General features: G+C 29.2%; 2 protein-coding genes across 2 annotated transcripts; one reads left to right on the top strand and one right to left on the bottom strand.

The window, feature by feature from the left end:
- Nucleotides 1–1,554: 1,554 nt before the first annotated feature.
- Nucleotides 1,555–5,069, bottom strand: LOC130668103 (tyrosine-protein kinase Shark). The gene is made up of 11 exons (XM_057470183.1): nucleotides 4,731–5,069; nucleotides 4,531–4,668; nucleotides 4,108–4,466; nucleotides 3,864–3,948; nucleotides 3,648–3,806; nucleotides 3,378–3,583; nucleotides 3,147–3,311; nucleotides 2,870–3,071; nucleotides 2,560–2,807; nucleotides 2,076–2,480; nucleotides 1,555–1,998 (listed from the first exon to the last, which is right to left on the bottom strand). Exons 1-11 carry the CDS (start codon nucleotides 4,804–4,806, stop codon nucleotides 1,798–1,800), a joined length of 2,244 nt encoding a protein of 747 aa, XP_057326166.1. The 5' UTR covers nucleotides 4,807–5,069; the 3' UTR covers nucleotides 1,555–1,797.
- A 679-nt stretch (nucleotides 5,070–5,748) lies between these two features.
- LOC130668102 (serine-rich adhesin for platelets-like) lies at nucleotides 5,749–13,984 on the top strand. Its single transcript, XM_057470182.1, has 6 exons — nucleotides 5,749–6,391; nucleotides 7,531–7,576; nucleotides 8,554–8,784; nucleotides 8,970–12,246; nucleotides 12,319–12,550; nucleotides 12,967–13,984. Exons 1-6 carry the CDS (start codon nucleotides 6,335–6,337, stop codon nucleotides 12,973–12,975), a joined length of 3,852 nt encoding a protein of 1,283 aa, XP_057326165.1. The 5' UTR covers nucleotides 5,749–6,334; the 3' UTR covers nucleotides 12,976–13,984.
- The last annotated feature ends 1,788 nt before the right edge of the window (nucleotides 13,985–15,772 follow it).

The following is a 15,772-nucleotide window of genomic DNA, read 5'->3' as shown; positions in this document are numbered from 1 at the left end:
ACATAATTTGGTTATGAAAATTAAATATAAATTTGAACAAACTAAATTTAAATAAATTAAAATCAGTTTAATTAGTAATTACTCTACTGAAAATATGTATACCGAGAGTCGCTCTCATTTAACGTAATTTAAAAAAAATAATAATATTAAATAAAAATGTAATAATGCGGGTGTCGATAATGTATATAGAATTGAATTCCCTTATTATTTATTTTTTATTACGAAAATATTATAAATCAAATGGAAAAAAAAAATAATAATAATTAAATACTATTTATAATTAAATTTAAAAAAATCTATTAAAAGAACAAAAATTAAATTAGTTTAATTAATTGATTTAGTAATTAATAAATTAATTAATTATAGAATTAAATAACGTAAATGATAATAAATAACATTATTATTTTATTTGAAACTTATTGCATTTTTGTATTTGGCATGGAAAAATAATAGAGCTTTTAAAATTATATATATACTAAATATATATATTATTATTTTATTTAATTACATACCTGATCCACTTTTATTAATAAATTTAAGATTTATTTCTACTTCAATGTCAAGACTTTATTGAAAAAAAGGAAAAAAAAAATTGATAATATAAAAATAAATAAAATGACGTTTTTCTGTAAATACTATCAATTGTGGAATATAAAAAATTTTAATAGTTTTAAACTTTTATATATTTGTCACGGTCTTCATTAATTAACTCATATATATATATGTATACATATGAGTTTGTTATACAGAATGCATCAGCATTTTCTTTATGTTTGTCAATTCTCATCGCGACATACTTTTAATGTAAACAAAAAATACTTTTTAAAGAACATCAATCATAATAATAATTATTATTATTATTGCGGTAAGTATATTTTTTATATTCATTTTAATCCACATTAACTTCGATCCAGAGTTTTAATATTAAAATAAATTTTATAGTTAATAGAAACATAATTGATTCAGATATTAATCATTTAACTTGAAATATTATGTTTTTAATTTATCAAATGTTTTAGTTACTCATTAAGTTGTAATTTCATATAAATAATACATAGTGAAAATATTGAATAGCTATAGTGACATAGTTTTTATGGTAATATTTGATATTTCGGCACAAGTTTCGTAAGTTCAAGTAATTATAAAATTATTTTAATTTTCTGATGTTGTTTTACATCAACGAACTTTGGTCCTGGTATGATAAAAAAAGTATGTGCACCACGAGAAGAAAGTAAGTCATCTCAACCTGCATGTTTTTCAGCTTCAACTTCGGCTCGGGTGACAATTTTCATGTGGGTTGGAATGACTTACTTTCTTCACTTGGTTCACAATCCACTATTTTTTCGGTGTACTATCATTTAAATATAAAAAAAATGTATAAATATTTCTCATAATTATTTAGTCTGAATGACTCAAGTAGTTTAAAAATATCCTAATATAATTAAATATAACCTTGATAATAAATTATTTTTATCGCTAATCGAAGGTTTATCATTTACATTACAATATATTGTCATGTTTATTATGTAATAATTACACGCGGTATTCAAAAAGTAGTTTATATATATATTTTATTTATCTCAATAATATATGTATATGTACATGTGAGCGATAAATCTAAAAAATAATGGCACGAATCAATGACACACGCCGATTGATATCTTAAAAAATTTACGATTAAAAAAAATATATATTTATATTAAATAATGAGATAAATTTCTTAGGCCATAATAATTATTATTACAAAAAAATGCTTTTTGGAAGTTGATTGGAGTGATAAATTATGACATCTAGACATCAGCTGAGATTTGTCGTAGCAACGACATCTCTCAGATTCTCGTAATCAGGATCGCGGCTAAAGAATTCAAAAAGTTGACCAAACGTTGGCCGATTTTCTGGTAAATAAGACCAACAGCTCTGCATTACATTGTAAATTTCATCTGGACAATCATTATCGGGTTTAGGAAGTCGTTTACCATCTTCAACTAATTTAATTACCTATAAAATAATAATAATAATGATGATAAGTCAATATTTTAATTAATACAATTATTATTGAAAATAATAATATTTACATCAACGCCTCTTTGATCACCATAAGGCTGTTCTCCGTAAGTAAACATTTCCCAGAGTGTAATACCAAAGCTCCAGACATCACTGGCATGAGAAAAGGTCCCGTAGTTATAAGACTCTGGTGCGTACCACTTTATTGGCCATTTACCACCTTGAGTTGCTCTGTAATAATCATTTGATCCAAAAGTTCTCGATAAACCAAAGTCACTAATCTTGGCTTGATGCTTTGAAGCCAAAAGTATATTTCTTGCAGCTAAATCCCTGTGAACTAGTCTCAAGTCCTCAAGATATTTCATTCCACAAGCAATTTGTGATGCCCAAATTTTTAACTCGCAATTAGCACTTATTTTATGAGAAAATTCTAAAAGATAAGCGAGCATTGAACCCAATCTTACTAGTTCTTGAATCTAAGACAAAATATATAAAAGTTTATTATTATTGTTATTATTATTATTATTATTATTGAGTGAATCAATGTGATAATACCATCAACATAGGTGGTCCTTCAGAGAATCCAATTAATTTAACAATACAGTGATGATTTAAATTCATCATAAGTCGTGCCTCACGAAGAAATTCTTCTCTAGTAACATTATTATGCGAATCTCGCAATGTTTTTATAGCCACTGATTCAGTCTTGCCATCTGGAGTTTTATATTCTCCTTCATAAACTTCTCCAAACTCACCTTCCCCAAGAACTTGTCGTAGAATTAAATTTTCACCAGGTATAAAATCTATTAATATGAAATTATAAATAATAAATAAATAAATAAATGACTTAAAAATAAATATTTACCATGAACATAAGAAGCAGTAGGATTATAATTTATATTTAAATTAGTATCTACAGAAGAACCTCTAGGAGTATAATCTTTAGATGCCGGTTTGATATCCATTTGAAAAGATAAATTTTGAAAATACGACTGACTTGGTGATTCAAACTGTGGCTGTAGTGGCAAACTTCGTGGAACTGATCCTTTTCTTTTTGTCAAAGTATTCTAAATAGTATTAATAATAATTAAATTTTTAAGTTTATCTTACAGCAGGTTAATAATTTATCAAGCATTAATTACCCCATTAAAAATAGAAGGCGGCATTTCAGGCACCGGAGGTCTTGGCTTTGGAGGAATAGGACAAACGAGCGGACCACGTAATCCATCGGGCATGCATCTATAATGCTCTACAACGTGCTCCAATGAATCAAGATACGGCCCATCATCAATAAATAAATATTTACCCTACATTCAAATAAATAATTAATATACAAACTATTATTTTTCCATTAACAATTTATTATTAATTACCTTCTTTTGTATTTGATAATGAAAATCTTGATTGTGATACATAACAGTGAGAACATAAGTTCCCCCCGAACGATCGCTAAACCTCACAAGAAAAGTTCCATCTTTATTTCCACTTTCATAAAGCAAATTTACAGCTTCTGGACGGCTTAGTGTACCATGATACCAATCTGAACGTCTTTCTCTTGATGCTGGTGTATCGTAATTACCTTTAACATAAAAATAATTAAATAAATAAATAATAAATTAACAAAAAAATAAATAAATACATACATAATAAATCAACACATTTGTAATGACCATTACGTCTAGCAAGATCAGCAGGAGTATCATCAGCAACCGTACGAGGATGAACTGGAACATTCATTGATAACATGGCCAAAATAACTTCAATATGTCCTGCACTTGCTGCTTCATGAAGTGGTACCATTCCTATAAGACAATTTAATTATTAAAAATTTTTTAAATGTAATTATTATTTATATTTACCAGTTGATGTGTGTCTTGCTTGAACATTAGCACCTCCACGTATAAGCAGTCTTACGGTATTCGGTAAATTACTTTGACATGCATACTAAAAAAAATAAATAATTTAATTTATTATAAAAATAAATTTTTATGGATTAAAAAAACAGTCAACCTCTTGGATCCTGGCAGCTTAATAGTTAAAATATAATAGTATTTAATATATTTATTAAATTTATGAGATTTAGTGCCGAGTTGAAATACTTACATGTAATGGAGTGTAGCCAGCAGAATCGCGGCAGTTAACGCTGGCTTTACTCTCAATTAATTTTTTTAAAATATCATCGATACCATCTTTGGCTGCCAGATGAACGGCAGTCTGACCTAATTCATTTTTTGCATCTAAACTGCGGTATCCACATTTTAAAAGTTCTGATACTATTGTGTAGTTTCCTTCACCAGTCGCACGATGAAGTAAATTTGTTCTGCCATGTCTTCGAGTATCAGGAGGAGGTGGTTCTCCTTTATAACCTTTTGTTAATTTAACTTGCAAACCAGAACCGTCTTTTTTATTTTTATAATGTTCTATCAGTGTCTCCAGTCCATGCAATGGTGGTTCAGAATCCTCTAAAATAAATAAATAATTAATATTTATTGTTAAAAATAAAAACGTTAAGTATTAAAAAATTACCTATACAAAAGAATGCATCTTCTTTGTGTTTACGAATCTGATAATGATGAACCTGATGGTTCCAGAGCACTGACAAGACATAATCTCCAATTGATGTGCTACTTTCTCTTACCAGAAATGTTCCATCTTCATTTAATTCTAAAATTATTTTTAATTATAAAATAAACTTATAAATTCATATAACAATAAATAATAATTACCATTTTTTAGAAGACCTTCTGCGTCATCTCGAGACAATTTCCCATGGAACCAACACAAGTCAGCTTCAGGATTCATTTTTTAAAAATATTAAATAGATTTACAGTGTTTTCATTATTTTTTTTTTAAGTGAATGTTAAGTAAAATAAAAGTTTATGTTATTTGGATATTAAATCTTGACATCGTGATCAGTAAATCAGTGATAGTAGAGAACAATGACAAAGTCACAACAACCAGTCACAACTGTCGAGTGTCGACACTGATATTCGACAATTCGACTTAGAACATAGACAACCAACAACCAACAGCGATAATTGAAAACAACAATGGCCGCTTTCAGTGGATATTTAATTCACGACATTCACAATCTAAAGAAAGAGCGACCATTGATATAACAACTATAGGTACATGCGCTTATGTATGATAACATTTAAAGCGGGAATTTTTAAAACCTTTAAAAGTTACACTTTTTTATTATAATTTATTTATTTATTTTTTAAAATATCTCCAAGCTATAAAATTATTTGAGACAACAAAGTCAACAAAAGTAACTGTATACAAAAAAATATTCAAGTTAAATATAATAAGGTAATAAAAATAAAACAATCAATTAATAATATTTTAGAAAACGCTGTGAATGTGAATAAAAAAATAATAAATAGGCGGTGTAAAAAAAAAAACTATTTATTAAAATAGTATATCTTGACAAGCATCTAACATTTGTCATTTCGAAATAAACTTTCATCGTGTTCAATCAAGTATAGTCTTTTTTTCAATTAGTTTAAATTAGTTTAAAAATTAAATTTAAACATATATCTTTAGTGATAAGAATAATTTTATTAATTGGAAACTCTTTTGTATAACGGTAATGTAAATTTAAGAGATTTTTAAATTTATAAATTGATAAATTTTAATTTGCTTTAAAATTGTAGCTTTCTAAATATCACTTTAAAATCCATAATCCACACTCTTAAGTAAATAAAGTTAATTGTAGTAAAATAGATGGTAATTTAAGATTATCAATGATGTTGAAATATAAAATACCATGAATTAAAAAATTAACTTTTGAGTACCAACATCAAGATATAGAAAATTCAGTGTAAGTTGTCACGCATGTTGTTATCAACCTCATACACACACATATAAATTTATATAGAATATATAGAATATAGAATCAAGGTGTAGAGGAATAGACATGAGTGGGGAAACATGTAGACGGTAGACAAATCCCCACTCTTACTAACTCCACTAGGGGTGTTGGTGGTGTTGCTGCTGCTGCTGCTGGTGCCTCCAGAGTCCAGACTTCCAGACTTCCAGTTCCAGTCGCTGGTTCAGTGCTCAGTACTCGAGTCTTGAGTTTTTCAGTCGATTAGTGTAGTAAGATGGATGCTTTAAAACTATGAGATCTCTATGACTTGTAATTCTTTACATTAATAAATTAAAAAATTTAAATCCAGCCATAACAATAATCGTCAACAATAAATAAGTCACCATAAACAATTGTTTTATTAAAACAAAGTGTATTACATGAGTTTTTAGTGATTAAAATAATGTGGATAAGTTATGAGAATAACATCTGCCAGTGAGTTTTTAAATCACGGCTACAATGGTGGATAACAATTGTATTATTGAGGGAAATGTCAAATTTCGCGATGGAAAAAAAGTGAGTACTTTTATATTTTATTTCATTAGATATCAAAAATTACTGACACCTGCTAATTATTATTTAATCCAACTAATTTAAATGTATGTATGTATGACATAATGACTCGTGTCGCGTGTCAATGACATTTTCTTCCTTCCGATTAAACTTTATAATTATTCCAGTCATATCGCTATAATTTTTTTCTCTCTCTTGCATCTACTCTACTTTCTCTTTTTTTTATTTATCCTTCTCTCTTGGGATAATAAAAATGATAATAATAATAATAATAAAAAGTAAAGCCGGCTGCGACGCTAGTTCGCGCGGGCAGATGCGCGATTACACTCTCTTTCTTCTGATTTCATTGACACTCTTTTTTTTTTTCCGCATTGCCCTGTTATGTCGGGTCATTCTGCCTTATATGTTTCGTCTTTTTACATTTTTTTTTATTTTATTTTATTATTGTCCACTGAAATGTTTAAGATTTATGTTTAGAAGAATAAAGAGACCTTCAAGTGCACACGCTCCCATATATTTATTATATACAATACAGATTGAGATATATAAATTTATACATGTATATGTAATGTATATACATATATATATGTGTGTATATAACTGTATAGGGTGTTACGGACAATTTGGAGCGTGTTCGAAATATCGATTTCTTTTTTAATTGCTTTTCTTGTTAGAGCTACTGTTAAATATTCTTTAAAAACAAATCTATTACTTTTAATTTATATTATTTTATCAGTCATATATTATGACAGCTGGTAAATGTTTTATTTTAAAAAACAATTATCTTTTATTATTATTAAATAAAATGCATTTCCGGATTTATCATTTTATTATTCATAATAATTTGCCCGAAGACATTTAGGAACGTAAATATTTCTGCTCCAAAAAATTTCTAGTCATAAAACTCGTTCTAGTCTAAAAGATTCACACTCATGAATATATTTCATTTTTCTCGTACAAATACGTTTTCTTATTACGTTTATTTTTCTTTTTTTTATTCTCCTATGACTGTTTTTATTTTATTTCATTTTTTTTTCTTACTTGCAGAAAAAAAAATAAAGTTCTTGAACGTAATTAGAGTATAAACACTCGATATGTTGATTTAAATACTTAAATATAAAATATTATTTTATATTTTACAGTGGAAATCACGATGGTGCGTTATGCGGAAATTGTCTCCAGTGGCAGGTAAATAATTTAAATATTAAAAACGCCTACCAAAAAATAACAACACGCACAGCGATAACCAGATAAATAAAACAATTAAAATGAAAAAATGAAAAACAGCAAGCGCAGCTGTGATAAATATCTTTTTATTTTTTTGTTTTGTTTTAACCATTTTTTATTTAAATAAAATGAAACCATAAAAAACATATGAGTAGTTAATATATCATAGGTCTTGTTAAAAAAAAAGCTGTCACTTTCATTGAGTGAGTGTTTGAAAGTAGTAGTAGGTAGTAGGGTAAAATATAGAATAGGATATGTGGATTGTATGGGATTACTCGTCGCCTCATTTAGAACCCACTGAAAACTAACTCTAACGAATGTTCATCACCAGTGTAGCTGTATTATGTGCTGTATTGTACCGGGGACCTGGGGACACTGCTGGTTAGCAGTAAGATATACTAAGATATACTAAGATATATTAAGAAGGGGCCGGAGGGCAAGGAAGGGAAAATGTCTATTTTAAATCTAAAAAACCTTAAACTTGACTCTACACCGCGAACTGAAGGAAAATTCTTCATGAGTTATCATCGGCGTGCGACAAAATCCCTAAATCTTTTTAGACTTAGTCACACATCTGCTTCACTTCTTCTTCTTCTTTTTTTTATATCTATATACTACTTATAGCCGTGAGGCATGAGGAAGAGGCCTTGCGGTAATATTTGAATGGTTAAAAAAATATACAAAATGTCCTGAGGATCAAGACATCTGCCATGTTCAATAAAATATTATAAAGCTTTTCGTTTTATATTGCATTCACCATAAAAATTAACTTGTGTAACAGTAGCTTTTATAGCCATTAAATTTCTATTCATATGCCCTTTTATTTAATACAATAGACTTAATGATAGATCTTTATCACGCTAGTATATTTTATTGCGACTTGAATTTATTTAATATAAAAATAATAATTATTATTATTATTTTGTCTGTTTGCTTAGATTGTTTACACCTGCAACTTTATGGAGACAGCAAAGACAGATACAAGCAAGGACAAACAAAAGCATCCTTGAGTTTACAACATTTTTTAGGAATAGAAAGTGGATTTACTCTTGATAAAGAGTCTAATACAATAGCAATTATTTGTCAAGATTTGATAGTTGTGCTTGCTTTTGATACCAGAGAGCGTTTGATACAATGGCAGGTCAAGATTTCAAATAATTTGGGCGAAGGTAAACAAATTTTATTTATATATATATATATATATTTAAGTAGTCATGTGGCAACTGGCAACGATAAGATAACATATAATTTATTTTAAAAATAAAGATAATGATGAGTAATTCCATATGACTACCGAAAGTAAATTAGGAAGAAAATAAAAAATTTTATTATCGTTTTAAATGAAACATTTTAGATCAACAATTTTTGATAATAATATCATCAGCACCCTCAAAAGCCAAAGTATCTAACGGACCAGCCCACTTACACATTCAAGACCGTCGGTTCTGTTTGACAATCGGTGTGCCGCCACGGCTGGTTGGCGTTTGGGAACTGGCGCATCTACGCCGTTACGGTGTCGTCGAGGGACGTTTCTGTTTCGAGGGTGGCTCACGGTGCGGCCGTGGTGAAGGTCTGCACGTGCTAATAACAGATCAGGGTGAGGATATAGTACGTACACTACAACTGGCAGCCGAGGGTAAATTGGCAACACGTAAACGCCCTCTGAATTCACAATTATCGTTGCAAGACAGTCCGACGCGACGTCAATTCATCCGTTCAGACACACGTGCCAGTGATTTTTTTCCCTCAAATATTTCTTACACATCATCTGTGACGTACAAAGATCATGAGGGCACAAAAACTGAAACAACATCACCCTGCTGGTCTTCTACTGAAAGTAGACATGTTGAATTAGACGCCGTTGATTACAGTATTAACAGCTGCCGTGATGCCGTTGGATCAACTCAGGAACTAGCGGATCACCATCATCACAATCAAAATAATCATTATCATTATAATCATCATAATCATCAGCAGCAGCAACAAAATCAACAACAGAGTAACCAAATGACAGAGTGGAGAAATGGTTCTCTACCACGACAAAATTCATCTGGTTTAGAGAGATGCGCCAGCTGCATAAGTAAATTAGGCGCAATATCTAAAAGTTCTGTTGTAACATTAACTAATACTACAAATAACACGACCTCTACTATCACAAATACGACCAGCAGTAGTACCATATTAAACCATACAAACACAACTTCTAGTCCTCCTGCTTCTGGCGGTAATAATAATCTTAATCTAAATAATAATACCACGTGCCATTCACAACAGCCACGCGCCTTCGACAGATTATCCTTATCATCTTACAGCAGCTCGAGCCATGACAGTGATTATTCTGGTTCACAGAATGCCGACTCGGTCTGTTTATCATCTTCGAAAAATTCTCCTTGTTTACCATCAAAAGACTCGAGTTGTTTGCAAGTTAAAAATTCACCCGATCAACTTGATCAACCTCATCAACTTGATCAACCTCAACAAATTAAAGAAAAACAAATTAATCAGTCACAACAAGAGTCTCAGAAAATATGTTCATCACCAAGCCCGACGGGTCTGCCACCGCGACCACTAAAACCACCCGCAAAAAGTAAAAAACCTCCTATGCCACTGCCAAATGAACGGTGTACGTGTAAACAAAAATCTGGCGTGTCAACACGTACTAAATCGAGTCCTTACGACAACTACGACATTCCAAAGACTATTTTAGCTCACCATATGTCGTTAGAACCAGCGACAAATCAAGGAGATCAGTACTACGATACACCACGTAAAATAAAAGAATGTCTGGCATTACCAAAAAATTATCCAAATTATGATACACCTCATTCAGCACCACAAGCAGTTATGTTACAACACTGCGGATGTCCTGCTAAATTACAAACATCAACATCTTCATCTACATCATCAACATCTACATCATCATCTTTATCATCATCAAGAATTGGTTGTCCTTGTCACAATGTAATGAGCTGGGCTGGATTTGTTTTACCTTATTGTCGACGTGGAGCTGGTATTGAACCAACTGGAGTTTCTGTGCATCCAATTAAATTGTCAGGTGAAGGTAAAATGCCAGTTGTCAATGCCAATGGTGAATTGGCTATTTATCCAAGTGGTTTAAAAAATAATAAATCTGATGATTTTTCAATTATTTCTAGTATTAGTACTAGTACTAGTATTAATAATATACAAACATCATCAGAGAAAGCTAATAATTATGAAAATATTGAACCAATTGTTATTGATACACAGCCAGAATCAAAACGTAATTACGTAAATATCGATTTTACCGAGTCGCTTGAGTATTACGAAAATAGCCGGGATCTGATTGCTAGAACGGGAATTTCACAAGAGGAAATTGCTAAAATAGCTGAGGGTTTTAAAGACACAACTAATAATGAAGATGAAATAATTAATGACTCTATTAATAATAAACCAGATAATTCAGATCAGAATGAAAATGATGATAATAATAAATTGGAACAAGTTATTGAGGATAAAGTATGTAATAAATGTGGGCATGTAAAAGATAATAATAGTATGAATTATTTAATAATGAATCCAGATAATAGTAATAAACAATTTAAAAAATCATTTCCTGGTTATTTACCAATGCAACCGTCTGCACATAATGCTTGTTCTAAAGAAGTTATCTCTCGTATTTGTGGAACTAAAAGCTCTAGTAATCCAGCATTATTTGCTTCATCCTCATCTTCATTATCTTCCTCATTTATTGAAGTTGGAAGAAAACGATCTGATTCAGAATTACGTATTCCCGGATCAGCAATGTTATCAAGTCCATACTTACGTCGACGTTTAATCGATCCATTACAATTACCGTATAATCAACAACCACATCAACAACAACAACAACAACAACACGGTGAAACAAGTAGTTTAGAGATGTTGTGGAGAAAGCGATCTTATTCTGCTGAGTCATCTCACTATTTAGAAGATTCTAGTCCAAGTCTTGGATTTTCATCGTCAACAATACACAAGTGTCCAAGCGAAAGTAGTGAAAAATCACTTATAATAAATAATAATCTTACTAAAGATCAGACAATGATGATAGCTTGTTCAGATTTAAAAGTTAATCGTGAGTGCGATGAATCTATCAATGGACAAGCATTTTCGTCTATTAAAATACGTCGATCTTCATCAGTGCCATCTAAAACTGGACATAATCGCGATTCATCAAGTAGCAATGATTCGGGAGTATCAACTGGTTCATTGAGTCATCGAAATACTGAATTTGTTGAGTTTGAATTCACTTGTACTCCAGTTAGTTTGTCCTCGAGAAAACAAAATATTCTTTCAGTTTGCCGTAAAAGCCCACCGCCAATTTGTTATCACGGAAGTTTGCCAAGAAAATCAAAGTCCAGTGATCCATTGAGAGAATTGTCCTTTCAATTTCAAAAAATTAAAATACCAACAAAATCATCTTCCGCGGAAGGTGACATACCAGCTTGTGGACCCAAAGGAAGTAACAAAGGATACAGCAGTCCTGGTGAAAATTCAAGTACTCCTTATATTGATTCAAGAAGTACCAGTAGTGGGACTTCAGATATGTCTGATTACATTGAAACCCTATCGCTCTCTTCACACTCATCTTCTGATACTCCTGATAGTCTGAGGTACTTAATTTAATTACTTATTGATTTATTTGTTTGTTTTATTTTGATTGATGGAATTTTATTTATTTATAGACTTGGTGGCAGAGCTGTGACAACAACACTGCGTCCGCGGAGCGGCAAAGAGTATTATAAAATAGACAGAAGCATTTTAGCGGAACAAGGTCGTAATTCAGTAACATCGGGATCCAGTTATGCAAACATAACACCAGTTTTAGAGAAAAGCGAATCACCCTCCCCGGGTTACATCAGTAGTTCGCCATTTGAACAGCCGGCACCCTCACGGGAACATTTTATTTTCTCCGAGGTAAATTGTTTATTCAATTAATCCCCCCCCCCCCCCCCCCCCAGTCATACTTAATTCAATTAGTATGCCGGCTATTGATTTTGTGTTGAGTTATTTATTAATTACCTTAATTAAATAATTTATTGACACTGAGGTATCGATAAATAATTTTATTACCGTGGTCATACCAAAATTTTTATTTTACAAATAAGAAAAAAAAAATTTGACAGAAATCAGAAGCTTTGAAAATATAAAATTGATAACTTTCTGTCGTCACATATCATAAAAAGTTTTTTAATTTTAAAATGTAAATGTGGATTTGATTTTGAAATTAACTTTTTTATTTTTTATTCTATTCCATGACATGTAAAATATGCCGAGAGTAGATTATAAATAAAAAATAGTTTGTAACATAGTTTTATTTCTTATGTTTGCAGGAAGCTTGAAGCATTATTAATTGAAATTGAAAAGTAAGCTACGACTACTGTGTTTACGACTATTTATACTATACGCGGATATTCTGTTGATTACTGACATATTTATTGAAACATCTATTGTTAAATTTTCTACCAATTAAGCCAAGGTAATTTAAAACTACTTTATTCCGACTACAAAAATGAATTATTACATTTAATTATAATGAAAAAGGAAGAAAATAATCTCATTCGACTGATACACACGCACAGTAAAGTAATTATTATATAGATATGACTCTTTTTGTTCGAGTCTTCCCCAAATAAATTAAATTTTTGTAACTAAAAATCTTTTAAACTAGAGGGTGCGTATAGTTATGATACAGTCAATAATCAAATACTTCCTACAACGACTTATTTATATAAATACGCTCAATATTTAAATATAGTTGTATAGTTATGAATCCTGCCCTAGAGTTTAAAAAATCTACGTGTGTATTTACATACTTTTTACTTTTAATTATTTATTATTTTTTTACAGTTTTATTTATCAGTTAATATTAGTTTTACAGTAGTTTTTATACAAAACACTTGAAATATTTTCGTCCAAATTTTGAAAAAATGTCTAAATAAAATGACAAATAAATAATTGTCCTTTTGTAAAAGGAAAATATTTTTTAAACGGTTGTTTAAAACACCAACGTTATAAATATTGTAGAAACGGTAATTAATTTTAAAATTACTCGTTTCGAATTATGAAAGTTTTTTTTACGCGATAAAAATTATAAATATAATTTATACTCACAGGGTTCACGTACTTGAAAAAAAATTTTTTAGTCCATAAAAAAAAGGAATAGCCGATTAGTGATATTTAAATTAAAAATTCACTAAAATGAAAATGAATTTTCGTGATTTAAAACAAACGAAAGTAGCAAATTGCTAACTGAAACAAACATTATCAATTAAATGGTTTGCCATTAAAAATTAAAAATAAAACAAATTTATTAATGCATTAAATGCGTTGATAAATTTAAAAAAAAAAGGAAAAAAAGTCAGCGTTCTCGCATTATAATAAAAGCTATACGAGCTACAAGCTTCGATCTATAATCCCCAATCACGTAATAGCAAGGAATAAATTTATATAAATATTTAAATCGATACTTAATCTTACTCCTTATCTTACCTATTTAAATAAATAAATAAATAAATAAATTAATCAACTTCAAGCAACGAAAACTTGATACCGCAATGTACCGTGGCATTAATTCATTCCTATAGAAATATCTATATTGTTTTTTAAGCTATTGCTTGCTCTGTTTTTTTTCTTTTTTCATATTATTAATTCTACATGTGTTTTATTTATTACAATTTATTTATTACGTGTTTTATTATTATTATAATTATTTTTTCTTTTTTGTAAATGTTATTGATGTAAATGTTTTTAAAAGTAAGATAGTTGATAAAGAAAAAAAGTTTTAAAACTTTGTATGCCAAAGGGTATAAGTTATATATATTTTATAAATGTTTTACATATTTTTTTGGATTTTTAAAATTTTTCCGCTTCCTGTAGCTTCTTTAACTGCCTAGAGTGAATTGAAATATCAAACGCAATAATAAGTAGATTAAATATATAAATAAATATATATATATATATTATAAATACATAGTTTATAAAATAGGAGTCGTATTGAAATTGTGCCCAAGTTCCGTACAAACACTCTATTGTTTGCTCATTACTACTTATTGTAACTTTTGTTTAATAATTAAGTTTTCGGCTAGCGTCGATTGCGACAATAAGTTGTAATAGATCACAACTACTCAATAAAATACATCGAATGTTTTTAATTTATCATTTAAATTCTGCTGTCATAAATAATTTAAAAAATAAATAAAAGCTTTGAAGCTTCTGCTTTCTACAGTTTCACTTGATATCTAAAAGTAATGAATTTAAAAAAAATTTGATAATGTTTCCTTATTTTTAGATGCACCGATTTTGACAAAATAAGTATTAAAAATAATTAGTATTACCTGAAGACTGAGTAATGGGCGTGATTGAGTCGTAAGCTGATAAAAATACTTATACATTTTAATAAAATAAAAATTTAAAAAATATTACGCTTTTAAAAAGTAAAAAAAAAGAAAACTGTGCCGTTGCCATTTTAAAAGCTAAAATTTTTAAAATCCAAAAGTGTAAATGATGATAAAATATTTAAATAATAATTATATGTATGATTAATTTAAAATTGTAAACACTTATTTTATTTTTAAAAATACGGCATACGGCATAACACTATAAGCAATCTTGCACAAGAGCCTTTTTAATTATCAAATGCTCGTTAAATCCGTATATACGTTCTATATATATATATATATATATTAATAATCGTGTAACGGAGACTAGCCGTAGCACAGTAAAGTGCCACGTTAATATTTCAGGTACATGGTACGACATAAATTTAAGAAAAGTTAGCATTTAAGAATTGGATGCTCGCCATCTGTTTGGATTCTAAAAATCCTATTTAATTATTATTGCATTTTATATATTTAAAATATAGTAAAGTAGAAATTTATAATTAATATAATCCTACTTCTTGAAAATTAATTTAAAAAATTTTTTAATTCAGTTTTAATTTAAATATTTATGTTGCGGCCTAGAAAATATACAATAATAATCATGGACTTAATGTTTTTGAATGCTAGTCAAGTATTGAGTACTGTAGCGATATATTTTTAATGCAAATAAATATACATATAAATAACAAAAATGTAGATGAGAAAAAAAAAAAAAAACGCTATTGCGAAAATGTGAAAATGGTAAAATTGTAATTTT

The sequence above is a fragment of the Microplitis mediator genome, chromosome 5 (assembly GCF_029852145.1).
Source record: "Microplitis mediator isolate UGA2020A chromosome 5, iyMicMedi2.1, whole genome shotgun sequence".
Taxonomy (NCBI): domain Eukaryota; kingdom Metazoa; phylum Arthropoda; class Insecta; order Hymenoptera; family Braconidae; genus Microplitis; species Microplitis mediator.
The sequence above is the reverse complement of the archived record's forward strand: the minus strand, read 5'-3'. Positions and strand labels throughout refer to the sequence as shown.